General features: G+C 43.4%; 1 protein-coding gene across 3 annotated transcripts in view; it reads left to right on the forward strand.

Moving 5' to 3' along the window:
• The window catches only part of ADAMTS17 (ADAM metallopeptidase with thrombospondin type 1 motif 17), a 269254-nt gene that overhangs the window by 48149 nt on the left and 195037 nt on the right, over window positions 1-26068 (forward strand). For all 3 annotated transcript variants that reach the window (XM_042856603.2, XM_024102933.3, XM_024102934.3), the window contains exons 5-7: window positions 2918-3001; window positions 3394-3551; window positions 10127-10170. In XM_042856603.2, the coding sequence (XP_042712537.2) occupies window positions 2918-3001; window positions 3394-3551; window positions 10127-10170 (286 nt within the window). The remainder of the gene's footprint in view (window positions 1-2917; window positions 3002-3393; window positions 3552-10126; window positions 10171-26068) is intronic.

The raw sequence follows: 26068 nt of genomic DNA on the forward strand, positions 1-26068 counted from the left end.
ATGTTAGAAACAATACTTCCTGCTGCCAAGGTGTACCTCGTCTTGTTCTGCAAGTACAAGCCACATTATTAGAGAGTGTTCGCATAATATGCAATGGCATTGGGCAAGTTCCAGTATGTTAAATCCACACATTAATTACAGTGAGAGGGAATTAGCGTGACCACATTGGAACTTTTTGCTTAATTTTTAATCCACTTGGCCCTCCTGGGTTCAGAATTTTGATTTTGGACTCCAATGTTGATGGATTTTCTATGTGCTTAGGACAGACGGAGGGTGGTGGAAGCGAGCAGAGGGCAGGTGGAAAGGAAATCCCATGATAAAGTCTCTGTAACCTAGATAACCTGGTGGTTGGGCTCTTTGACAGTGTCTAGATAGGGCAACCACTTGTGCCAGATTGTTTGTATTTGGAGGGTGAAAGAAGGAGGATGCTCTTACTCTTATATGCAGCACAGTTTACCTTTTCACTTGGACATCTATAGATGTGTTTAAAAAATACAGATAAAGAAACTGCAAAATGGTTTGTTTTTAATTGTGACACAGAGGCTAGAGATCCACATGTTGAAATTGCAGGGCAAGCCGGGGTACATTTGAAATTGCCAACTGGGAAAAAAATCGAGGTATCTTGGAGGGGAATGGGGGTCATGGTTTCAGAGTAGCTTGATGAATCCCAGAATAGTTTACTAGGCCCCGTGCAACTGGCTCCACGCAGGCAAATCCGCTGCCCACGAAGAGCCCCCTTGAAGTCCGTGGGGCTCCATGCAGGCGTCAGGGTCCACCCATGCTGAGCCAGTTGGCCGGATTGGGGCATAAGCTTGCCCACTCTGTGGATGGAGCACTGGCTTCATTCCTTAGTTTATTTAACAATAAGGATGTTAATACTATAAACATAACGTTTTACATTTTCAAGCATCAAGGACTTGCCTAAACGAACACTTACTTCACGTCAAGCTGGGAAATAAATCTACCCAGCTTTGATACCTGTGGTCCCTGCTGCTGCGCTCTGAAAGTTCCCAGGTGTGCTTTGAAATGGGAGTAGATCAAAGCGCACTAGGGAACTGTTAGTGCATGCCACCTTGGTCCCCATGGCCAGTTAGTCTGAGGCAAGCTAATGTGAGGTAGATTTACTCCCCAGCTTTCCATGAAATAAGTGTTCATTTGGACCAGGCCTAAGAGATTGTCAGACACTTGTGTAAGATAGGTAAGTAGTACCAGCGATTTTACAAATGGGTAAATAGGGCCATAGAAAAGGAAAGTGGATTTACCAAGATCACACAGGAGGTCAGAGGGCTGAATGTGGATTAGAGCACAGGAGCTGCTGGCTCCAGTCTGGGCCGGGATTGAGAAACCACTCGATTTAAACACCATCTTAAATCCTTCCCTATTCAGGAAAGCACTTAAGAATGTGCATAAATTTAAGTGCATACTTGAGTGCTTTCTTGATTAGGGAAAATTTAGGCTTTTGAAAATGTGATCGCCCAAAATATGTTCATGTAGTGGCTTCGTCGTAGGAAGAAAAAAAAAGATCCAGTTTCCGTCTGTCTGTATGTAGCCTGAATAACATTTACAACCAGATGAGATCCAGGTAACAAACAGGGCCTGATCTTGTCGTTGTTACTCAGAAAAGTCTCTTCCGTGGTTTTGATTTTTTTTTGCCTGAGTAGGGAGTGTGGCATTTGTCCCAAAGTTATAAAAAGTTTAAAATACTTTATAATGTATTTCCCCGCTTACACCTTTTTTGATGTGGTTTAGGCAAAGCAGTTGTACACAGAGAAATGGGCGGAATGTAATTCTGGGATCAATTAGAGTTTGGTGTTCTAACCTATAAATGAGGTGCACTATCTGAGCAGGAATGTGAAATCTGGAGATAGCAGTCAGGTACTTTCCAGCACTATTTTTGTATTTCCTGAGGCTTGTGTCATATGCTCACTTATGCTACTCTGAAACCTGACTTATTACTATTTTCTTACATAAGATATGAAAACAACACAGGGAAATTGCTTTTCCATTCTATTTCCTGAAGTCTAAAACACACCATTATTTCATTTTTGCATTCAGATATCACTGACGTTTTAAATGCTGAAAGTCTGTATTAGCTACCAGTTTTTAACATGTGTTTGCATTTCTGAGATCTCTAGTTTCTATTTAATGTTCCTTTGGAATATATTTCCTTTCCTCTGTTCTCCAGCAGATCTTTTCCTTTGGCTACCCTTGTTAAAGCACATTGTTACTAGTTCTTTTCTTCTTCTTCTTTTTTTTTTTTTTTTTTTTTAAAGGACTTGTCTGTTTGGTTTTTTTTGGGTGGATCTACCCTGGATGGTAAACCTTGCTGGAGGATATGTGTGAAAAATTGTTCAGTGTGGTGAAGCCAAAAGATGTGCCTTAGGGAAAATACATTTTATTTGTTTGAGAGTTGTAGCTGCTACTACCCTGTTTCCCCGAAAATAAGACATCCTCCGAAAATAAGGCCTACTTACAGTTTTGCCTCTCGTTGTAATATAAGGCATCCCCCCGATAATAAGACCTCCCCGATAATAAGGCATCCACCGATGTGTACCGTATTCTTCTTCATTGAAAAATAAGACATCCCCTGAAAATAAGACCTAGCGCATCTTTGGGAGCAAAAATTAATATAAGACACTGTCTTATTTTCGGGGAAACAGGGTATCTACCATATATTCTGGGTTGAAACGGCACTACAGTACCTCCTTTTATAATTCTGTATTTTTGTTTAATAATGCGATCCATTTGTTTTTGGATTGAGGCAACGTTTTTGATTATTATTTATTTATTTATTTATTTATTTTTTTAAATGGGGGGGAGGAACCTCTTTTTGGTCATGGTTAATTCCTCATCTGCTTCTAGTTAACGTTTTCCTTTTTGCTGTTCTGACATGTTGTTGTCCATTGCATTTTGACAGGTGTACAATATGTTTCAGCACCAGAGCCTTGGAATTAAAGTCCGCATTCGAGTGACCAAGCTAGTTCTCCTTCGAAACCGTCCTGTAAGTTCTTCAAAACTTTTATACAGCTGCTGTGGTCTTACTTTAAAATCACCAGTTAGGCTGGGGAGTAACTGTTATAAAGATTTAATAACATGGTTAGGGAATCAAAACCACAGTTCCCAATCCTATAAACCCTTTGGGCCTCGTACTCCCAAATAAACTTGCTACTGTTACCAGCTGATGGCATTAGCTCTTTTGGTGAAGTGGTAGAGATCAGTGCTTTGGTGCTGAATTTCAGGCCCCAGGTTAAGGCCGTGGTGATGCACATATAATCTTCACAAGTATAACTTTGAATGTATGTTTGTCACTTAATGATTTTATGCTACATAGACCTAGGTATCCCCTAGTTTGACCAATCTTTGTTTCTTTGAATTCCTTTTTGTTTTCTAAAGGCAAAACTGTCCATTGGGCACCATGGAGAGAGGTCTCTGGAGAGTTTCTGTCACTGGCAAAATGAAGAGTATGGTGGAGCAAAGTATCTTGGCAATAATCAGGTTCCTGGTGCAAGAGATGATACCCCTCCTGTGGACGCTGCTGTCTTTGTTACCAGGTACAGTGGAAGTGGTTTGCTGTTCCTGTTTGTATGGGCCATCTGATTGGCAAGAATTCCAGGAGCCATTTCCCACTGTTGCTGATGTTTGTCCCTCATTCATGCTAGATTGTGGCATGCTGGGCTGTATGGGTAAAACAGAGCAGAATGGCGTGATTTGTCTTGATTTAAAAGAAAAAAATTCTTTCAGTGGCAGTGAAAGGTCTCTCCTTTTTTTGAATGCTACTGGACTACGTGTTAGTCCCCACTTTCTCTGTCACTTTTGTTGTTGTTGGGCTGTGTTGTTTGTGGATATTGTATTTAGAACCAGCACTTATCTTATCTACTTAAAATCATAGAATATCAGGGTTGGAAGGGACCTCGGGAGGTCATCTAGTCCAACCCCCTGCTCAAAGCAGGATCAATCCCCAACTAACTCCTCCACCATGGCACTAAACCACCATTTAATTAGAATTTGCTCTCTCCATTGGCGCATAGCACAGATTGTCCAGGGTCACCCTTTTGTGGCTCTATATAGTGATCAAATACACCATGCTAGCGTAAGGTTCAAATCCAAGGGATGTTACCCATATTGACCTATAGGACAGAATACTGCTATACCCAGCATTATTATCCATCCTTTTTTTCTGTCTATAATGTGAATAGAAAAAAATGTTTCCACGTCTTCTTCTATTTTGTAAGAAGACTGCAGTTGTGATTTTTAAATTAAAGTATCTGTAGGGAAGAAGGATTTTGAATGTCAATAGAAAGCAAAGATTCACGACAAAAAATTGAGGCTCTTCCTGTTCTGTATAGGTACAATAGTATTGATACTCTTTGGAAAATGATTTCCCAACACCTTACTTGAATGCCCCATAATGGAGAAAGTCTTCCTGTATCTTTGTACATCATGGATCCAGATATATGCAGAGATACTTTACCAAGGTTCCATATATAAGGCTGGCCACTTTATAGCAATAGCTCTCATGGAACTGATTTAGCCCAATGACGGTGAAAGGCAGTGACAGCTAATCAGGTAGTAATGTCTCATATAAGGGATGCATTTGGTGAGTGCCAAGAGATTAAATGGTCTTTAGTTCTAAATTCTAGGTGCTTGATGCAGAGTAGCGAAATAAGGGTTAAAAGCAGAACTGCACAAGATTAAACTCGGGGAGCATCGTTGTTGCCGAGTCTTATTCGGCACAGAATTTTATTTCACGTATTTCCCAGACGTTTATATAAATGGTTTCTCTTCTTATTCTCTCTCTGCGCTTCGGGTAATTTATTAACAGGGGCCATTTAAAAAACCATTTTCCTCCCCCTTTAAGTTGCTGACACAGTTTGAACACAGTTGAGAACGAGTGTTTTGAACTAGCTGCACTGCATTCGCTGCGCAGGGCTGCTGTCCGTGTGAGAGACTAGCCAAATGAACAGGATTCTGTAGTATAAGTTTTCACCCTGTCAGCAATTAGCATTTTGAAAGTCCCTCCCTAAAGCATTTTCTCCTGTTTCTATAGGCATGTTGATTATGGTTGGGGTGCTAATGATTGTTAAATAAAAGTGGGCTGTAGAATATCCAGTCAGTGATTGCTGTGCCAGTGCAACGGGCTAGTAGAGATCTTCAAAATACACCTTTGTATATGATTGTGCAGTTTCCTCTGGTGTTGGTGCAGGATCCCCCATCTGCTCTGTATTCAGTGCCGTTACTAAGGCCTTGATCCAGAAAAGCACCTAAGTATATGCTTAACTTTTTAAGCAGGGTGCGTAGTCTCTTTGAAGTCAGTGGGAGTAATACACATCCTGCTTATAGTTAAACATGTACTTGACTGGATCAGGACCTAAATAAATACATAAGATTGTTTTTTTTAACTCTCATCTGTGCATCCAGCGTGAATCTTTTGATCCCGTGTGACACGGTGAGGCATGCAAATCACTCTGATGGGGTTTTAGGCATTGGCGGGGAGGAGTGGAGCATTTCATCTATGCCCTCTGCAGCTTATGAAATTAAATGCTTGGTGTCATGCTAAACGAGTTGGAGTCAGTCACTTGAAGAAAACTGTAGGGATGCTCTCTGGGCTAACTGGATTTGGAAGGTTTTGTAGTAATAATAGCCGGAAAGCTACAGCTGCCGCTAGTTTGGCTAATAGACTTGAAGAGCAGCTGATTTTGTGAGGGGGGAAAATTGGGCACAGGACCGCTGGTTTTCTTCAGAAGAACCACATCTATCCAGCACAATAGGCCAGCAGCGTGTAATTGCAGTGTTTTCCCATTCCCGCAGTTCTAACCCATTCCTGTTCCTGCAACATAAAGGATGCTGTGTTGCTTGGAAGGCCTCTGGTCCAGCAGTTCTTATTTGTGTAGCAAGGAAATTAGGTTTTCTTCTCTTGGCTTTAGAAGCATGTGTGCGCGTCCCTGGATCCTCACCAGACTGTACAGATGGACCAGCCATGGAGGATATGGAAGCAACAGCATGTCCAGCAGAAATAGCTGAGCCAGAAAAAGCAGACGCTGGATTTTCAGCAGCTGCAGCTGCTTGAGAACTCAGAATCTTTAGGGTCAATCTCCAAAGAGAACTCTGGTTCCAGCTTGCTGGCTGTGCTCACGAAAAGGAGCCATGAACATTTTTGCTTCTGGGAATTTACCTTTGCCCGATGAAGCAGAAAATAGGTGTTTTCCCCATTTGTACTTAATACTAAATGCTCCCATAAAGAGGAAAATCCCGCCAATGGAATGGTGGGTGGCCACTTACAAACAAAAGCAGCCTTACGCAAGAACCAGGGGGTCACCCGATTAAATGAATAGGCAGCAGATTTAAAACAAATAAAAGGAAGTACTGTCAATCTGTGGAACTCATTGCCAGGGGATGCTGTGAAGGCCCAAAGTATAACTGAGTTCCAAAAAGAATTAGATAAGTTCCTGGACGGTAGGTCCATCAATAGCTATTAGTAAGGCTAAGATTATGACTTCCAGCTATCTCTATGACATTGGGGACCCCGCAGCAGCCCAGGCTCCAGGGGCAGCAGGGGGTAGCTGCTGACGGGGGGACCCCTGCAACTGACTGGCTGCCAGCACCACCAGCAACCCCTGAGCTGCCCAACCGCTGCCGCTGGCAGGGGTCCCCCCCTTCAGCGGCTCAGCTGCCGCAAGTTGCCAGTGGCGGCGACGGCAGAGGGACCCCAGAGCTGCTCAGCTGCCACGGGTGGGGGGCCCTCACAGCTCCCAGCCGCTGGCAGTGGCAGCAGGACCCCAGAACTGCTCAGCTGCCGGGGGCAAGCGGGTGACGCCCTCCCCTCCCCCCCGCAGCTCCAAGCCCCACAGGGTGGTGTGGGGACCTCTCCCAGCCACTGGGCAATGGGGTCCCTGCAGCTCCCAGCCGCTGTGGAGGGGGCCAAGGGAGAGCCAGGGTGCTAGACCCTCCTCCTTCCCCATTTTGTCAGGGATGTTTTTAGTAAAAGTCAGGGACAGGTCCTGGCTTTGGTGACTTTCTGTTTATTGCCTGTGACTTGTCCCTGACTTTTACTACAAATATCCATGACTATGACATGGCTATTAGCAAAGATGGTCAGAGAAGCAACCCCATGCTGAGGATGTCCCTAACCTTCTGACTGCCTTATGTTGGGACAGGATGATGGGATGGATCGCTCAAAATTGCCCTGTTCTTTTCATTCCCTCTGACGCATCTGACACTGGCCACTGTCGAAAGATACTGGGTTAGATGGACCATTGGTCTGACCCAATATGGCCGTTCTTGTATTCTTATGAAAGCCTGACAAATGGTCAGTATGACCTAATGCAGAAAGGTTGGATGCAAGGTCCCAGGGCAGAAGGATGGGTTTCTTGGCTTTGTTTTTTGGGAGCAGTTGAAGGTATTTTACTCACTGACCCAGCTGCAATGTCCTGCATGGCAGATGAAATGTTAGGTTTCCTTTTATTGCTTCACTTGGGGAGGGATAGCTCAGTGGTTTGAGCATTGGCCTGCTAAACCCAGGGTTGTGAGTTCAATCCTTGAAGGGGCCACTTAGGGATCTGGGGCAAAAATCAGTACTTGGTCCTGCTAGTGAAAGCAGGGGGTTTGACTCGATGACTTTTCAGGGTCCCTTCCAGCTCTATGAGATAGGTATATCTCCATATATTATATTATTACTTAAGAGCACCACCATGACCAAAAGAGACCAGCCCCCTTAGAGATGAGGGATTATTTCACCTCCATAGAGTTCGGTCACAGTCTGCAAGTTGTGCCGAATTATTTACGAGACCATTAGTTTTACGACATGGTGGTAATTTCTCCGAGTTGACTGAAACCACCAGACACCTTTCCCGGTAGCACCACAGAGCGCAAGTGGCAAGCCTTGAAATGCATTATTTGCTAAGATAGCCAGTCCCATCGGAGAGATTCATTTCTAGTGGTGGCCTCTGCCATCTACTAGTAGTTCAGCTATTTGTTGTCACAATAAAAGCATCTGTTTGATTTACCAGTTTATATAACATCATAAGTCCTTAAATAAACCTCTGTCAAGCTGGCTCTGGGAACTCAGGAATTGTTCTTGTGCCAGCTCAGTCAAGAGCAAATGTCCAGGTGTCAGATGCAGCCGCGCTGCTCTGAAAAATGGAATCCCTGACCAGGGCGTGGTGGCAGCTTCTGATTATTTTCTTTCTGCCTGGTTTTTAACCCGTTGCTGGCTGTAATCGTAGCTCTTTGGCCATGAAATGTAAGATCGGAAATATTCAGGGTGGTTTTTTTTAATACGAATTTTGACAGTTAATATTGATTATTTTCAATTGCTGTAACTTTTTTTTAAACTAACTTGAGCTGGGATTTTTTTTTAACAACTTGCTCAAAGGAGAGTAATGGTGTTATGGGCCCAAGTCTCATTGAAATGGGAGTTCAGGATCTCACTTCATTATTTTCTTCTGAAAAATCCCATTCTTAAATTTTTATTCCAGCAGGACATTCTCTTTACCCTCCCTCCTCCGCAAAAACCCCAAACAGAAAATCCCACCTGTGGCCTGGGCATTTATAACCACACACCCACAATGTAGGCGCATAACCTTTGCACCCACTTACCCTGGATTGAAAAGGCAGTCGGAACAATGACAAGGCTGTTGCTTTGATCAGATTGAAGGAACCCTTTGGTGTCTCATAGCAGCTTTAATAGGTTTCCCAGGCTCCTCATCTGTAAGGCAGTGTTCCTGGGAGAAGCTAGCACTCTTTGCTCAAGCAGGAGCTGAAGAGGAAAGTTCCCAAAGGTGAGGAGATGACAGTGGAGATGCTTTGATCCTTCTTTAAATGTATGCCAACCTTATTTTAATTAAAAAAAAAGTTATGTTGTAAATTGGGCTGGAAATCTCATGAGAAGGAGCATTCTTGTGATATTACTTAGATTGTAAGCTCCTGGGGGCAGTGGCCATCTTTGTTCTGTGTTTGTACAGCATCTAGGACAATCAGGTCTTAGTCTGACTGGGGCTTCTGGGTCTCACTACGGTACAGGCAGTGATAATAATAATCCGCTTCCTATCCTGGTCAAACCCAGGAAGTACAGTGAGATGTGAATAAGGTGGGGGAAACAGGTCGATTGAACTCTTTTGAACCCGGTGAAAGGCTGGTGTTTGTTTCAAGTCTTGGATGAAAATTCAGGCTGGGTCATATTTGATTTGAGTCAGTTTGTCTACCGCTAATCTGAATGTTTTGTTTACATTTCCCCCCTTTGCTTCCTTCTTTTGTTTTATTTCTGGCTCTTTCCTTTTTCTTACTTTCGGTGTCTGTGGAGCAAGAAAAATATATATACAGAATGAAATAGATTAAAAGAGGGAGAATTTGAAAGAGAGCAGTTTTTATTGTGATTCCGACCAGTGGTTCTCAACCAGGCGTCCAGGACCCTCTGGGGGGCCGTGAGCAGGTTTCAGGGGGTCCCTCAAGCAGGGCATTCGACTCACTGGGGCCCAGGGCGGAAAGCGGAAGCCCCAGGCAGTTGTCCTGCTTGCTACCCTCTAACGCTGGCCCTGGCTTTTATATGCAGAAACCAGTTGTTGTGGCACAGGTGGGCCGTGGAGTTTCTATAGCATGTTGGGACGGTCTCAGTAAGAAAAAGATTGAGAACCCCTAATTCTGACATAACTTGTTTTCTAGGACTCAGTCCTATATAACCATGTACAATGTCCCCTGATTTCTCCTCCCTTAGTTTTAGATTATGCTGCAGGATCGCATGCCGACTTTTTCTTTTGAGTGCAGTACTACTGTGTGAACGTGAGTGGCCCAATTTTAGTCTAGGCTACTGACAAACTTTGATGTCATAGAAACATGTGGTTTCCTACTTCGTAACGTGGCAGTTCTCTCTTGCATGTTCGATCTCAAGAAGCCTTGCTTGGTTTGACTTTGGATGTAGTGAGTGGAACTATCAAAATAACTCTTGTCATCTTGAAAATAAGTCAGTGCTGTTACGTGTTGTCATCATGTATAATACACAGCAGTTAAAGGACCTTGACTTTCCTGATAGCTGGGAATGTTTCAGAACTTTGGTTCATGGACCCCTGCTTTTCTTTAATCTGGTCTTGAGGCACAGCATACCCCTGACTTGTGTTTTTTGTTTTCTTTTTAGGACAGATTTCTGCGTACACAAAGATGAACCCTGTGACACAGTGGGTAAGTCAGCACAATTAGGAGGAGTATGTTTTAAACGCCAGCTATGTATTGAGATGACCAGCTCTCTGGACGATTTCTTTGACTCTTGGGTTTGTTCTCGTGCTTCTGTTATGAATGTGGCCATCATGCAAACATGGATCAATCTGCCTGGACTTAACACCTGATAGATAATGCACACCAAGTGTCCTATAGCTGCCCTTAATTGCCTACGTCAGTGGTTCTCAAACTAGGGCAGCGGCTTGTTCAGGGAAAGCCCCTGGCGGGCCGGGCTGGTTTGTTTATCTGCCACCTCCACAGGTTCGGCCGATCGCAGCTCCCAGTGGCTGCGGTTCGCCACTCCAGGCCAATGGGGGCTGTGGGAAGTGGCGGCCAGTATGTCCCTCGAGGCCACTTGGAGCCGCGTTCGGCTGAACCTGCGGATGCGGCAGGTAAACAAACCGATCCGGCCCGCCAGGAGCTTTCCCTGAACAAGCGGCGGCCCTAGTTTGAGAACCACTGGCCTACATAACATTCAGATCTAAATGGCAGTTTCATACCTGATGCCAGACTTTGGCAAAGTGGGTATTTTTTCTGCCCCTTTTCTCTGTCTAATCTTGATCTACTTATGGGACCCCTGCCATCACTGGAGTATCTCATTGCCTCTCAAGTATCAAAAAATAGAAACATCAGTAATGAGGTGTCTCTTCCTTCTTTCCCAGCCTGTAGAGGAAGTGTATGAGAGAGTGTGTGCGAGAGAGAGAGAAAAGAAGGACCTTACTGAAGCAAAGCCAAATTAGAGATCTTCTTTCCCACTTCTAACTTCCTATCTACATTGAAGTGTATCCCAGCCCTGATTTTCCAATGGTGCGTGCCACTACATCCCACACCTTACATACTCTGTTTTGCATAGGTGGACTGCATCTCCGGTCCTCCAGTTTTTCTTTTATCGCCACACTACCTGCTTTTGGAGGCATAACTCAATATACTATCCATGATTATCATATGATTGTTTACAGATTTGCTTCAAAATCAAACTGCCTTTGCCTCAGTTTCCTCATTCCAAGTGAATTCTGGCTTCGTCATCTGTTCCAGCAGGTCTCAGTTCAGTCTCTGGAAGTTGGGGAGAACACCGTACTTCATGCTGATAGAGATAAATAGCTGGGGAGGGTTGGCTTGGGGGAAGATAACTGTAAACATCCTTCTGTAGGAGGTCTGAGACTGTTGTGAAAATTACATCTCAGTACACAGATTCTTCCCTACGTGTGGTGTGGAGAATAATCATAGGAGAGGAGGGAAGTAAACATAATTGAAAAATATATACATTCTTCATTCAAATATTAACAAGATCTGTGCTGTATCTCCAGACTTTCCAGTGGGAATTCTTTACAATGTGCTTATTCTCTCCAAGCCCAATGGAAAACATCCTTCCACTAAGGAAGTGTTTAAGTTGTGTACCTGAGTCCGGATATGGCTCCGGCACAGTACATGGTGATCTCTGCGTAAAAATAAAGCTGATGGAAGACACATGCTACTGCTTAACAAATGCTTACTGTGTTCAAATCTCTTTCCTTGTTTAAAGACTGCATTAATGAGGATCCGTGTTCAGGAATTATCTTTCCACATGCAGTCTGGCTGAGGAAATATGATGATGACAATGTCTCTTTTCTGTTCTTGCAATAGCTATATAGTTTCTCTTTGGCCCGTTGGGATTCTTGTAGAGGTAGTGGAAGATAGGGTGGTAAATACCACATTTGTTTCCTATTCTTTCCAGTACAGCATTTCCCAACCTGTTGGAAATTGAGCACCCATTCAAGAAAATGAAACCAGTCCTGCTCCCTCCACGTAACCATCTTAATGTATTTATCTTCCGTGCCCCACTGGCTAGCTCTTCCTTCCTTCCCCAGCAGGGGATGTATCCTACACTTCGGGAAATGGTTGTGCAGATCTTTGTAATATGATGCTTTCTCTCCTCTGTTACATGCCATGGTGAACATTGAAATCATTAAAAAGCGACAAAGAGTCCTGTGGCACCTTATAGACTAACAGACGTATTGGACCATAAGCTTTCGTGGGTGAATACTCACTTTGTCAGATGCATGACGAAGTGGGTATTTACCCATGAAAGCTTATGGTCCAATACGTCTGTTAGTCTATAAGGTGCCACAGACTGTTGCTTTTTACAGATCCAGTCTAACACGGCTACCCCTCTGATAATTGAAATCATTAACAATTTAAAATGCCATCATTGGGATCCAAGTGAACGCCTAGTGAAATGAATGAGACAGTTCGGCTCTCTTGGAGCTGCTGCTTCAGGCTCTCTGCAAACTCAGGTGGATGCCTCAGCATTGAATTTTGTAGGTTTTCTTTGAAATGATGAGATCTAGGAACTCTTTAGCTTTAATTAAAAAAAAATGTTGGAGAACAACTGAGATCTGTCTGCCCATCAGCCAGGTGTCCATTTATGCCCCCTACTTTGGGAAATGCCGCTCAAGTGGTCGGATGTGGAGCTGGAAGGGTGAGAGTCACTTCTCTGGCCATCTGTTCATCATCTGCCTTGATTAGGATTATCTCATTGAGTTCGAACACAGAGGTGCAGTATGCATTTTGAGGCTGCCACGGTTTGAGGAAGTAGCATTTCTAAGGCAGAACTGATTTGATAGGTCTGAGTAAATTGGTCATCCTTGTACTGAAAGGGGTACATCCTAAACAATATGATGGTTTCTTGACGGCTTGGCTACACCAAAGATTTTTGTTTACCTAGAGATCACAGTCTACCTTTTCTATGGATAAACATGACCCAATAGTGATTTTTTTCCCCCCACGGCAGTTTATATAAGCTCCCTTTCCCTCTCTTCACCCAAGGTGTGGTGTATCACCCTAAGATTTGTCTTTATTTGTCAAGTTCTCCCCGATTGTCATCCATGCATATCAGGGAAGTTACACCAGCAATTAAGTTGTCCTTGTGTTGTTTGTGTGTGGTGGGTCGGGGGAAGAATAAACTATAGTAATGGTCTTCTACTTCAATACAAGGCTCACCATTTCAAATAGCAGCATCTACGCGCAATTCCTACGCGGTGATAGTGGAGATTCTGCAGGTTCCCCGACTATTCAGAGTAGGAAGTAGCGGTTATGTCTCCGGCACCAGTATGCAAGAATTGTTGACTTTTTTAATAACCACCATTATGTGCATTGAAAGTATATTAAAAGAAGTCATTAAAAAAAAAGTGCCTTGCATGGTGTCAAGTATCAGGGGGTAGCCGTGTTAGTCTGTATCTACAAAAACAACAAGGAGTCTGGTGGCACCTTAAAGACTAACCAAACTAAAGGGTTAGTCTTTAAGGTGCCACCAGACTCCTTGTTGTTTTTATTAAAAAAAAAAGTCATTTAAAAAAAATTACATTTAGCTGATCTTTATATAGATATATTTAGATCTATCTACATTGCATCTGGCTTTGCTTTCTAATACTTATGTGATCCGTTACTGTTATGTTTAAATGATAGTGTTCATAGTCATCCCTGAAACAGGAATCGCTGGGTGACATTCCCTGGCCTGTGTTATGCTGGAGGTCAGTCCCAGTGATCATAATGGTCCCGTTTGACCTTAAGTTCTGTGAATCTATGAAAGCAGCTCGGTCACTGAACAGACATCCCCTGCAGTATTGCCAGTAGAGCAAAGAAAAAGAAAAAGCCGTTCAGTGCAAAATGACATCCACCTGACAACCCTGAATTCATGCAGATCCCTTCGCCTTGCTTTGTTCGTGACGTTCTCATTCTCTTAGGGCATGTCTACGTGGTGGGGCAACGTGCTCTAGAGGGGTGTGGTTTCTAAAGCGCACGCATGTGCTGTGCATTAATTGTTCCGGGTATACCTTGCTGGTGTGCTCTAAAGGTTCCTAGTGCACTTTAACAGAGGATTGTTTCAAACAGGAAGCTGCCACGGCCTGGGCGGCCTCCCTAGTGGGCAGAGCAGGACCTTGCCTGGCAGTTGTGGCTGCAGTTCAGCTCAATGGCAAGCGTAGATCTGGGAGTCGGGTACCGATCCGAGGGTGAAACGAGTCAGGGTTGAGGACCCAAGCCAAAGGGTCAGAGTCTGAGTCGGAATCCGGGTAGGGAGGCAAGGACTCAACTGAAGCAGGTGGGAGTCCAGGCTGGAGCAAGGGTTGGAGCAGGAAGCGAGAGCAGGGCAAACTCAGCTTTGGGCGTGGTATGCACTGAGCAGCCACAGTGCTCCTGCTGCTGCAAGGCTCAAGTAGCAGGTTGCTGGTTCCCCTGCCCAGTCACGAAGCACAACTACTTGGAGAAGGCTTGTTGGGCCTAGCTGAGCTTGATGGGTTGCCTAGAGATGAAGCGCACTAGACTGGGTTGAAGCGCACTAGACAAGCTTTAAAGCACACCAGCAGCATCTACATGGACCAATTAACGTGCAACCCGTTGGTGTGCTTTAGAAATCCCCTGCCTCCATAGGGCATATTATCCCACCGTGTACCACCACTCACTTTTGTAACGTGGCCAGTGGGGGCCGCGATTGGCCGAACCTGCCGCGTCAGCAGGTAAATAAAACTGGCCCGGCCCGCCAGGGTGCTTACCCTGGCGAGCCGTGTGCCGAACGTTGCCGACCCCTGTTATAGCATTTTATATGTTAATTCATTAAGCCACATGATCTCCTGTGGGGTGTGTATTAAAATCCCCATTTAACAGAGATAAACTTAGGCATTCAGAGGTTAAGTGACACATCGCCCGCCCGCCCGCGCTGCTTCTCGCCGCCCCCATTGGCCCGGGACGGCGAACTGTGGCCAGTGGGGGCCGCGATTGGCCGAACCTGCCGCGTCAGCAGGTAAATAAAACTGGCTCGGCCCGCCAGGGTGCTTACCCTGGCGAGCCGCGTGCCGAATGTTGCCGACCCCTGTGTTATAATATCCCTGGCTATAAGGGACAGTACAAGCCCAACGTCTAATGTTGCCCACGTATGTTTAAGGGCGTATGTAAAGAGTGCATACTGTTACATAAACTACTATGCGTGCTACAATAAGTAGGCACAGCAGTGTTGATAACAATGGCGTTTGAGTAGTAACTCCTTAATTTCTGTACTTTTGTGGCTGCTGTGGAAGTAGAATTGTATTTGTGGGAGAATTGGGCCCATACAGTTGTTTGACGGTAGGTCTATGCAATTTAAATAAGTTACTAGAGGGCCTCATTTGAGCTCGAGGCGCTCCAAATGCTATCCCTAAAACACAAACTGCTGGGAACTTCTGCCTGCCATGCAGACACAGAGAAAGCAGCAGCAGGAGGTTTGTATTTGTATTCTGGCAGAGGTTTGTCGCTCATGCCAATTGCTCAGGGGACCAAGTTCAAGTTTTCTTGGCCCAGCTGCCGTGATACTGTTGAAAGTTACATAATGGCTGAAACAAGCTCCAAAGTGGTGAAAATGTGGAGGTACGGCTTTGTGGGATGATATCCTGAGCTGAATCCCTTTTATTTTGGAAATAGCCTGTCGCAGCTCACTGCCCATAGTTGGGCTGAAGAACAGATGGCTTTTAAAAGGAGGAGGAAAAAAATAATAAACCCACGTGCGAGACAATTCCATTAATAGTGTTTCAACAGCCATGGCCGGTAGGACTTCCAGCCCCCTCTGGGATTGAAGCAGAGGAGGTTCGCGTTATACAACACAGCCTTCCCTGTTGACACAAACTACTTCAGCAGTTTGCAGGCTGCTGCCTCTCTGTCTCATCTCTTGTGATGTGACTTTAACCAGGTCTACTGTTTCCTGCAAAAAAAAAAAATCTCCGTTCCAGCTGAGCTGCCTTCAAGCCAGCCAAACGGAGAGTTCAACATCTAGCTATTAATATCAGACTGACGCTTGGAGCCCTGCGCGTTGTCAGAATCCAACCTCTGTGACATAAGCAGGTTGAGAATGGCCCTTTCGTTGGATATTTCCATCGCTCAATGCCAAAGAAGCAGCTTTCTGGTTAGTTCGGAATGAGCCTGAATATTTCAGACTTAAAGCTTTGCCTTGACTCCTCACTGTGTGTGTCACCCCGGATCCAAGCCGAAGCTTCCATTGACTCAGTTAATAATAAAAAGTGAGGGCAGAGGGAGGAGCATGAAATGGAAAATAAGAGTCTTGCTTAAATCTCTTTAATTATCCTGATCGAAAATTGTCTTTACCTCCAGCTTAGTCATGTGTGTCTCCCAGCCTCTCTGTGGTTTGGTTCTGGAGAGGGGAGTGTTGTATGTGCTCTGTCTTAACACCTATCTTTCTCCAACTCTTGTTGACCGTGAGGCAGTGTGGCCTGAAGGAGTGGGAGTCTGGGGTTTCATTCCTGGCTCTGGTTCTGGTCTGGCGAGGGACCACTTCCCCCCTTTGTGCCTCTGTTTCCCTATCTGTAAAATGGGGATAATAATCCTCAGCTCCTTTTGTAAAGTGCTTAAGGAACAGTATGAAAAATGCTATATATGTGCTAGATGGTAATGTTCTGTGGAGGCTTCATGTTCCCTCTCCTGATAGCACCACTCCTTAGGAGAAGTTTTCTGTTCCCACATCCCTCTGCTTGCTGATGTGTGTAGTCTCCCTGGGGTCCCCACTATCAAACATTTCAGGACTATACCTGGATGATGCAAAGATGCTGATATGTCTTTGACTAGGCATAGTCCTTGCATTAAACCTCACATAGTTGGTACTTGCATTTCTTGCATCATCCTTGGCCTTTTTGCTAGTTCAGTCAGGTTCTGCATCTTCTCTCCTACCCACTGCAAATGATGGTTCTGAGCTTGCTGCTATCTCTTCTGTATTTTGTGTTTCTGGGGCTTCCTTTCTACCTGGTACTGATTCTAACTCTCCCATCGGAATCTCCCATCAGATATAATTAATCCCCTAGGAGTGGGAAAGACCTATTTGGTATGGCATGAGTGGAAAAGAAAAGGCATCCTCACATTAAAAGATCTTTTTGATAATCGTTCAAGTTAAGAATTTCTGCACATTCCAGGTGGGGTGGTGGTAATTTGATGGCAGAATAAATAGAAATACCTTCACCTGAAAACAATCCACTAGAGAAGTGATGCATGTCTTTAGATGTTGTCTTGCTGCCATCTAAATCAAACACACACACACTATATATATATATATATATATATAATGCCCAAAATAAAGGGTCTCCTGAAAGGGACTATGTCAGGTTGATTTAGGGCTTGTAAAAAACATGGGGCCTGATTCTCCTCTGCCTTGTCTCTTTTTTAGTTGTTTGTGACTGTGTAAAGCACTTTGTGTAGGTGTCAGTGAAAACCTCAGGGCCCACGCAATGGAGAATCACGCTGGTTTTACTGAACTGACTTGAGCAGCCGTGCAATTCACTTCAAACTTTCCTTTTTGATTTAACTACTCTGCAGTTTTTGCAACCTAAATACAGAATGGTGCTAGTGTTCAATATTCTCCCACTGCTATCTCCAACGCCCTTTTTTTTAAATATATTTTTATATATATATATTTTTTTTTTGCATGCCACATCTTATGTGGGAAGACCTTCCAATCCTGCTCATCAGGCATCAATCTCTCTCCTTCCAAATCCCTCCTAAAATCTTACTACTTGCATGCCAAGTGAGTTTAATAAAAATTACAGACATTTTAACGAAAACCATTGAGATGTGCCTCGACCCGACCAAGTACCACTTGATCTTCCTGCTCTGACCTTTGTCCTTCCTCACCTTGTTCTCTTGCTCACTCCATTTCTTGTTACACTTATTTGTAGCTTCATGTTTATGATTTCAGTGGGACATCTTCCATGTTGTAAAGCTAAACCATGTGTGCAGCATGTCTTCAGTCACTAGCTATTTGGGCCAGGGACTTTGGGTGAAATCCTCACTTCCTTGAAGTCAGGGTGTTTTGCCATTGACTTTATTTGGGTCAGGATTTTAGCTCTTCTATTTTTGTATGTTCTGTGATGCACCCAGCATGCTTTTGGTTGCTGTAAAATTAAGTGGCCAAGGTTTTGATAAAGTGACTAGTGATTTTAGATGCCTCTATTTTTGGGTGCCTGAGATGCATTCAAAGGGCCTGATTTCCAGAGGATGCTCAGTACTTTCAGAAGATCAGTCAGTCCCCTTCAAAGTATCTCAGTTTGGGCACCCAAAACCACTGATTTGCTTTTGAAAATCTTGTTCAATAATAGTAATGGTTCATAAAGGCCAGAAAGTGAAACTAACCAGAAAAAAAAAGTGAAACTGACCAGTCTATTTTCACTAAGACAAGGGAAATGCAAAAAGTAAACAAAAAGAACCTAGCTGCTGTATACTGGTATAGGTCTCTTTCCAGACTGTAAAAATAGAAAAGAAGTCCAGTATGCCAGATTAAATAAACTGCATATTTACTGTCAAATATCTTAGCCCTTTTCACCAATTTATGTGTAAATGTAACTTGTTGAGTAGAGTGCTGACTTTATTTTGTAGGGACCTTGTTTTCTCTTTACTGCTGTGGAAATTGGAGTGTTTGAATTTTATTTGTTTTTTAATTTGTCTTGCAGCTTAGTAGTCTTGTTTAGTTTTGTCTTCAATGGTGTATGTGTCTGTATCACACCTTCTACCTTCATTTTTCTGTCTGGCACTTCGGGGTGGATTCATTTGGATCAGTGCTCAAGTCCTTAATAAAGAAGTGCTGGAATGCCGTTCCAATGCTCGCAGAGTGCCAGAACGGCATGTTGGCTCCCAAAAAAGTGCTGGAACGGTGTTCCAAAGCATTCCAGCGTGACTCAAGCCCTGATTTGGATAAAGAGACACTTGCTGTTACTGCACGTAACCGTGTACAGCCGCTCTTGCTTGATAGCATCGTTCAGAAGCACTGCAGTAGATTTCTGTGTAAACCCAGTCAGGCAAACAGTTGGATGTGTAAAGTGAAGTATATACGCTTGTCTCCCAGGGTTCTTTTTCTTTCCTGGAGCAGGCAGTTTGTGTACTTTGGATTCACCTGATGTACTGTTAGAATTCGTGAATTTTAGTTTTGGCTCCCGGATAGTTCCCTGAATGGATTAATATTTTGATTAGAGCTGACTTCTAGAACATTGCCTAAGCACCATGACTTCACTGACGGCTGCATTCCGTTTCATCACAATCTAAAGAAACCTGCTGTTTATCTCTGAAAGCCGTCGGTTGCATATGCAGTCGGACGCATATGAAGGCAGGGCCTAATTGATGTCCAGCTAGCACATCATGCCAAACAAATGTCAGGAAGAGCTCTGGAATCGCTCCCGGCTACTGTATGTGTGAAACTGAGAAGCCTTTGAGGCAGATGTGAACAGAATAACTTCAGTACATTCGGTCTGAAGACAGAGCATTCCAGGGAATGGATTATAACTACCAACTTTTATCTCTGTTTTGGTGTTTTTGTATCATTTTTTGCCATTTGTCTCCAAAGTCAATTTCCATGTACACGGAGATTGGTCATTGGTCATGGAGACTGGTTTTTTAAATGCTGCCTGCTATGGATGGAATTCACAAACCCCTTGTTCTACCCTCATTCATTTCCTTCCTTAAGGTTTGCTCCTTCTGGGATGCTCATAAGAAGTGAATTAATAACATTTAAAAACTAAAAGGCTAAGCCTTCCTCTGGCTTTCCTAGTGTGTCCGGTCTGCATTGTTCCTCTTTTGTATTGTAAGCCTTTGAAAACAGGGATGTATTCATTTTGTACAGTTCCACGCACACTTCATAAATAATCCATCATTTGTCAGCAGTATAAAAGACCGGAGAGGCCCCAAATGAGATCCTGGCCCCTTTGTGCTACGTGCTGTAACAGACAGAATAAAAGAGAGTTCCCTGCTTTCAAGAGCTTACCATTGAAATAGACAAGACAGAAAAAGGGTAGAAGAGAAAAATGAGGCATATAGAGGTGAAGTGATTTGCCCAGGGGGATGCCGCAGGTCAGTGGCAGAGCTAGGAATAGAACTCCGCTATCCTGACTTCCATTAGAGACCCTGCCTTCCCAATAGAAATAACACCCGTTTAAAAAAAAAAATCTAAATATTGTTTCACTTTATGCTGGTTAGAAATAGAAAAGCTTTCTTGAGTGGCATGAACTGCTGATTAGTAATGTCCTCTGCATAATGCAGCTCAAATCTCGCAAAACAGGTTCTTCATTTCAACACCTTAATGATTCAATTCCCCAGCAAGTCACAGTCTTATGTCTGTCTCTTCCCAGCCCTCCATCTTTATGTGCATCTTTATTTGCATGTTTCACTCTGGTCAATCAACCATAGGCTGAAGGCATCATTTTCGGCTTAAGAGGGAAGATGAATTTATATTTGAAAATCATCTGAGGTTTTTTCTCTCATGTCAGACATACATGGTTCTTATCCAGCTGACTGCTTTTTGATGTCTTTATCCTTTGCTGGCTTGAAAACATTTCAGGTATCTTCTATTGTTTTATACGCCCTGTAGCTTTAATAAAAAACAAAACCAAGCTGTGTAAAAACATCTGTATGTGGCAGTGTAATAAGGTATGGACATTTATGGAAATAAGGCATGATTGCATTAGTCTGAACACTTGCTCCACTGGATAATCACATAGAAGCATTCCAGGTTGCATACATGCTATGTAATAGTAACAGAAGGAAATGAAGTACAGTTGCAAATTGTACTTGTACATTTGCTTTGTCTTGTAGCTACCAAGGTAAATGCATTTTTTGAGATTAAGGTTAAAATAAAGGAGAGATGAGACTTCATCAATGATAGACCAGGAAAAATTGGTTAGCACGGCCAAAAAAAAAAAAATTATACATCCAATATAGGTTGGTGGGGAAAACTGACCAGGAAAAGGAGCCCAGAACTGGAGTAAAATGATTTTTTATTTTTTAACATTTGGTGTAATACATATGAGATGATCACATATCTTCGTGTTGGGGGGAGAATTTCAAAGGCACCCCATTGACTTGCAGTGGGAGTTGGATGCCTAACTGTATTCTCTGTTTTTAAAAATCTCTCCCTTGTTTGTCAACCAATTGAACATGCTTTTAATACGATTGGTACTACAGTCCATGGCTTTGTCACTGTTATAAGTTAAGAAACTTTAAACCGCTTCCTACCCCATGATTCAGAGTGTAATTTGATCACCAGGTAGGATCAGGAAGAAGTAAGTTCCGTAGTATAGTATTGCATCATTAGGTATATTCTGATTTTTCTCACCTTTCCCACAGAACTGTGCATTAACCATGGTCAGAGAGCGATGGTTTCCCATCAGTTTTTAAGCAAAACTCCTCCATTTCATTCGTAAATTTGGCTTCTTGCAGAGGTGGTTCAGCTATGAGCACGCATGGCATATTCTATTCCAGCTCTTTCAATAGAATTGTAAGGACAAACTTTTCAAAAATGGTTCCTTCACAGCAGGTATAATTAGGTGTTTGCTGGGCTTCATGAGTGGGAGAATACCTTACCTTGGAGAGCTAAGGGTATGAATAATTTTGTCTTGGGTTTATTTTTGATTTTGTGATCTGGACCAACATTCATATCTGAATGCAGCTTATATATGTATAATTTAGAGAGCTAAGATATCTAAGAAATTCCAGGAAATTAGATGCACCCTCTATGAATACTCTGCATGGCACTTTGAATTTGACAGATCTTGGGGTTTCTAAATGGAATCTCTAACATAGGCGGGGAAGGGGACTCTAAAAAGGAATAACAACCTTCGACCCCCAATCCTACATTGAAATGCACATGGGCCCCCACTGAAACCTCTAGGAGTCTATGTGGGCATAGGAGCCTTTCTGCAGATGTCTTATTTCAGGTTCAGGTGTAGCTCTTGGTCTGAAGCAAGTTAGCTAGTCTTTTAACTTTACAATAGGATAATAGACATGTGTTGATTTTTAAAGAAAGTAAACCTCCCTCAACCCATCAGATGTCTTTCCCCTTATGTTTTCTTTCAGGGCGGTTTCAGAAATGCTAAAGACCTTTGTTTGCTTAGCTTGGAATTAGCCTTGTGTTTGTACTTTAATTTGTGGTCATGAGCAATCAGCAGGTTCAAAACACTTGTTGGATTTGTGTGGTTGCCCCATTGGTGTCATATAGTTTTGTTCAGCCACTTTGACTGATCTGTTTGCACTAAGTCTCCCTGTGCCCATAATTAGACTGCTGTGTACATGTTCTGCTGAGCAACTGTTTCAGTAATGTAATCCACTGAGCCCTTGTGCATACAGTAAAATTAGCACGGTAGTAAACAGGTATTATGTTGCAGCTACTTAAAATAATGGCTTTTTTGGTCCCGGTCAGTGTGGAAAAACCAGACACATATATTCACTTTTAGGTTAAAGATCTGCTGTAAAAACTACAATCAGCCTTTATGTTTTTCTGATGTGAAGGGAACGCTAAGAGATGGAAGTTAGATTTTCTTTAGCATTTACATTTAAACAGGATGCTAATCCATTATATGTTCCTCGTATCTGATATCATCCTTTCACTATTGCTGGTCTCTGAGAACTTTTTGAGAGGCAGTAATTGCATGGAATCAGGTTTTGTGTGCTTCTTAATATCCGGCATGGATCTGGTCTCATGAACATGTTTTGTGTGAAAAATCTTCAAAGTGTTGTAATACTTACAAAGCACTTTACAGCATCAAGGAACTTTAGAAACTTTAATCCTGACATCCCACCTGTGAAATAGCGTTTTAGATTTCTTTTGGCCAGATATACTTGGCATTCAGCTAAGCAGTTGGTGCTGGTTGTAATGCTTTTGTGTGCCATGAATGTTTGGCAGTCAAGTCCAAAGGTGGTGGTGTATTTTCACTAGAATCCTCAAAGAAGTTGAAAGTCACAAGTCTGTGAGGTCTAAGGTCCTGGTTCAGGAGAGCACATGAGCACACATTTAAGTCCGGCTGTATTCAGTACGGTGCTTAAGTGTTGTCCTTAATAGAAATGCTTTCCTGAATATGGGTTTAAGGTCCTAGAAACTAGCTAGGTTGTCTAGGACTATTTGAAGTCAGTCAATATGTTAGAACTGTGAGCACTGGAATAAGCCTGCTTGTTGTGAACATTTGCTTTGGGCTGCTGGTTTAGTGAAGTTGCAGTCTTGCTTCTTTAGAAGAATAGAGCTGTGTGCAGTTTTCTGTTTATTTGAGGCCCAGCCAGTGTTGTTTGGGTAAGCACCTCACTCAACCTCAAATGGAGAATACAGTCAAGAAATAGCCAGCTGGGTTGTTTGAAGACCGAGTGTAATTCTGTTCTTACATACCGTGGTTTAACAGTGGTGCCAATCCATTGTCTTCATAGGAGCCATTCGTGATTCACACTGATGCAAGTCAGCTCAGAATCAGGTTCCGTATAATATGTATCCCTGATCAGATGTAGTCTGCTGTTTTCAAGTAGTCCATGTAAGTATTCAAGGCTGGGAGCTTACGGGAGAGGGACAGCTGTGTCGTTTCCTTTCAAAGAGGATAAGTTGCCTTCCCACCCCCCAGTCTGATACATTTCAGCCTCTCCTCCCTGCTGTGGTGCTGTTTTCCTTTTTCTCTGGGATTCGTCATTCTGCCCCATCTAGTCTCTGTACCTGGTCAGCTCTCACTTAGCACCTCCCCATTTCCCTCTCCAGAGCAGAATGCAGAAAAGCAGCACTTAAGCACAATCTTCTTGCATGTTTGCACTTTCTTAGCAGCTCTGGTAATATCTATTCTTTGAAATGGATGAACGGGAGTTGATCCTTTGAGGGGACTATCTCAGAGCGCTCGGTATCTTGCAGAACTGAGCCCTAAATTTCTGCATCTAGTTAGTATCAAACGGCTGCAGTTGGTACTGTCCGGGAAGCACTGATGCAGGGGCACACCTGTAATTGCACTTATGGTTAATTCTATGGGATTTTTCTTGTCTGGGTGACTGACTTTAAAACAAACAAACCAACCATGAGGTCGTGGAAGAGGGGGACATTCCCACAATCCTGTGCTCAGTTTAAACCCCTGTGAGAGAGAACCACGTGCTCACATCAGTTGTCGAAGCTGTATCTATTCCTGATTGCTTTGCTGTCCTCCTCTTCACACAGTGGACAGATTTCCTACGTTGAGTCCTTGGGTGGGTGGTGCCAGGGGAGTAAGTGGTATTTGGAGGATCAGACGGTGATCGCTTTTATCCTTTATTTTGACTCATGTGGGCTGTAATCTTTATTTATGTCAGTGGAGCTCAGTTCATCAGTGGCCACTGGTCTGAGTTCTGCAAAGGTAGCTTTGAGCCATCAATGCTTGAGGAGTTGTGAGGGTTCGCGCTTCCTGGGAGGTATCTGGTATTCTTATAAAGCCTGAATTGTGCAGGATTGTTGGAAGTACTGAATGCTTCTTTGGGCTAGTTATGTTCAGAAACATAAAAACTCTTTTAAATAATACTATGAATGTCCTTAAATATCCATCAGTGTAATAGGATCATTCGTATTCATATTCTGGTAGTGACTAGAGTTGCCAGACAAGATGAGAGCCCCATCATGATAGGAGCTGTTCAAACATATAGTAAGAGATGGTTCCTGCAGGGAAGAGCTTTCAGTCTAAATAAACAAGACCACCAAAGAAGACACGCCAAAGACTAATAGACACGACAGCCCAAAGAGAGGAAGGAGAGGTACAGAAAGCGGAGGTGATTTGCCCAAGATCATACACCAGGTCAGTGACAGATTCAGACTGAGCTCTCCTCAGTCAGAGTCCAGTTCCCTATCTGCTGTGCCTGTGTGGAAAGGGAGGGAAACTCAATATCTGACCCAAATAGCACTAAACTTCGGGACGTATGACTGTAATGAACTACCACCCGGGGTTGTTAACAGGAATGGCTCTCAGAACTTTCACCATCAAAAGCACATTTCTCCATTATTTGAACTAAAGGGTTAACTTAATAGCTGGTAGCAGTAATAGGTCTTATCCTTGATGTGGACCAGCCATTAGAGTGGGAGACGCAATACTCAACTAGTGTGTTATACAAAATCCGCATCAGAGTTTTCTCGCTATGGCCTATGATGTCATGATTGGCAGATCCATCAGGAGTAATGGGTACAGGATTTGATGGTTAGCGTGCCGTGTATGCAGTTCAATACAATTCATTTAAATGGTGGTGTCTTTTGGCTAAATAGTTCAGAACCATTCAGAATCTCTTCTCATTGTCCCTTTGGTTTAATATATTGGAGTAAGAAACAAGGGCCAACGTTTTCAAGTTTGGATACCTAAATCCATATTTCTACACCTGAGAAAGTGGCCAGGTTTCAGAGATGATGAGAACCCACAACTCCGGTTGGCCGCCTGTTGGTCTAAAATCTGAATGAGAAGAGCCCTGGCAGACTCCAGCATTGTGGAGATGGGATCTGGATAAAAGAAGTAATGAAAGATCCTGAGGCAATGGACAGTTCAGTGGGCTTTGGAAAACGCCCCTTAAGTCAGTGGAAAGACGTCCATTGATTTACATGGAATTTGGATCAGGACTGTAGCAAGTATGGTGACTGGCACAATCAGATCGGGTGTAATACGCATTCAGCATATTTTTTGTGTGTGCCGAGAAGCTGTTTATGTTGCCATTAATCCGGTGGATTTGTTGGGAAATGCTAGGCATTTCATCACATGGCATCCAACACAGGCCACTGCAACTGGGCAGCCTAGCAAACCTGTGCGGGGGAAAAAACAAACCCAAACCCCAACCCCGTCTGCCTATCATGAATTTGCAGCTGTTTAATCTGCAAATCAGAAAGATGCTGCTATCACTCCGGTGGCTATTCGCTTATATGTGGCTCATGGATAGAGGGGAGCTCTGCTAAACAAAAACCAGAACCAGGGCATGGTTTTGGACTGGGATACATAGATGCCTCTGTGCTTCTCGAAAGAGTTCTATACCTAAGTGTATGTGAGTAGGGAAGGCACTTTCCCTTTCTGTTCACGTATATGCCGGTATGTGTGCAATCTGACAGGCTTAAAAACTGGATCTGCTG

Source organism: Chrysemys picta, chromosome 10 (assembly GCF_011386835.1).
Source record: "Chrysemys picta bellii isolate R12L10 chromosome 10, ASM1138683v2, whole genome shotgun sequence".
Classification (NCBI taxonomy): Eukaryota; Metazoa; Chordata; order Testudines; family Emydidae; genus Chrysemys; species Chrysemys picta.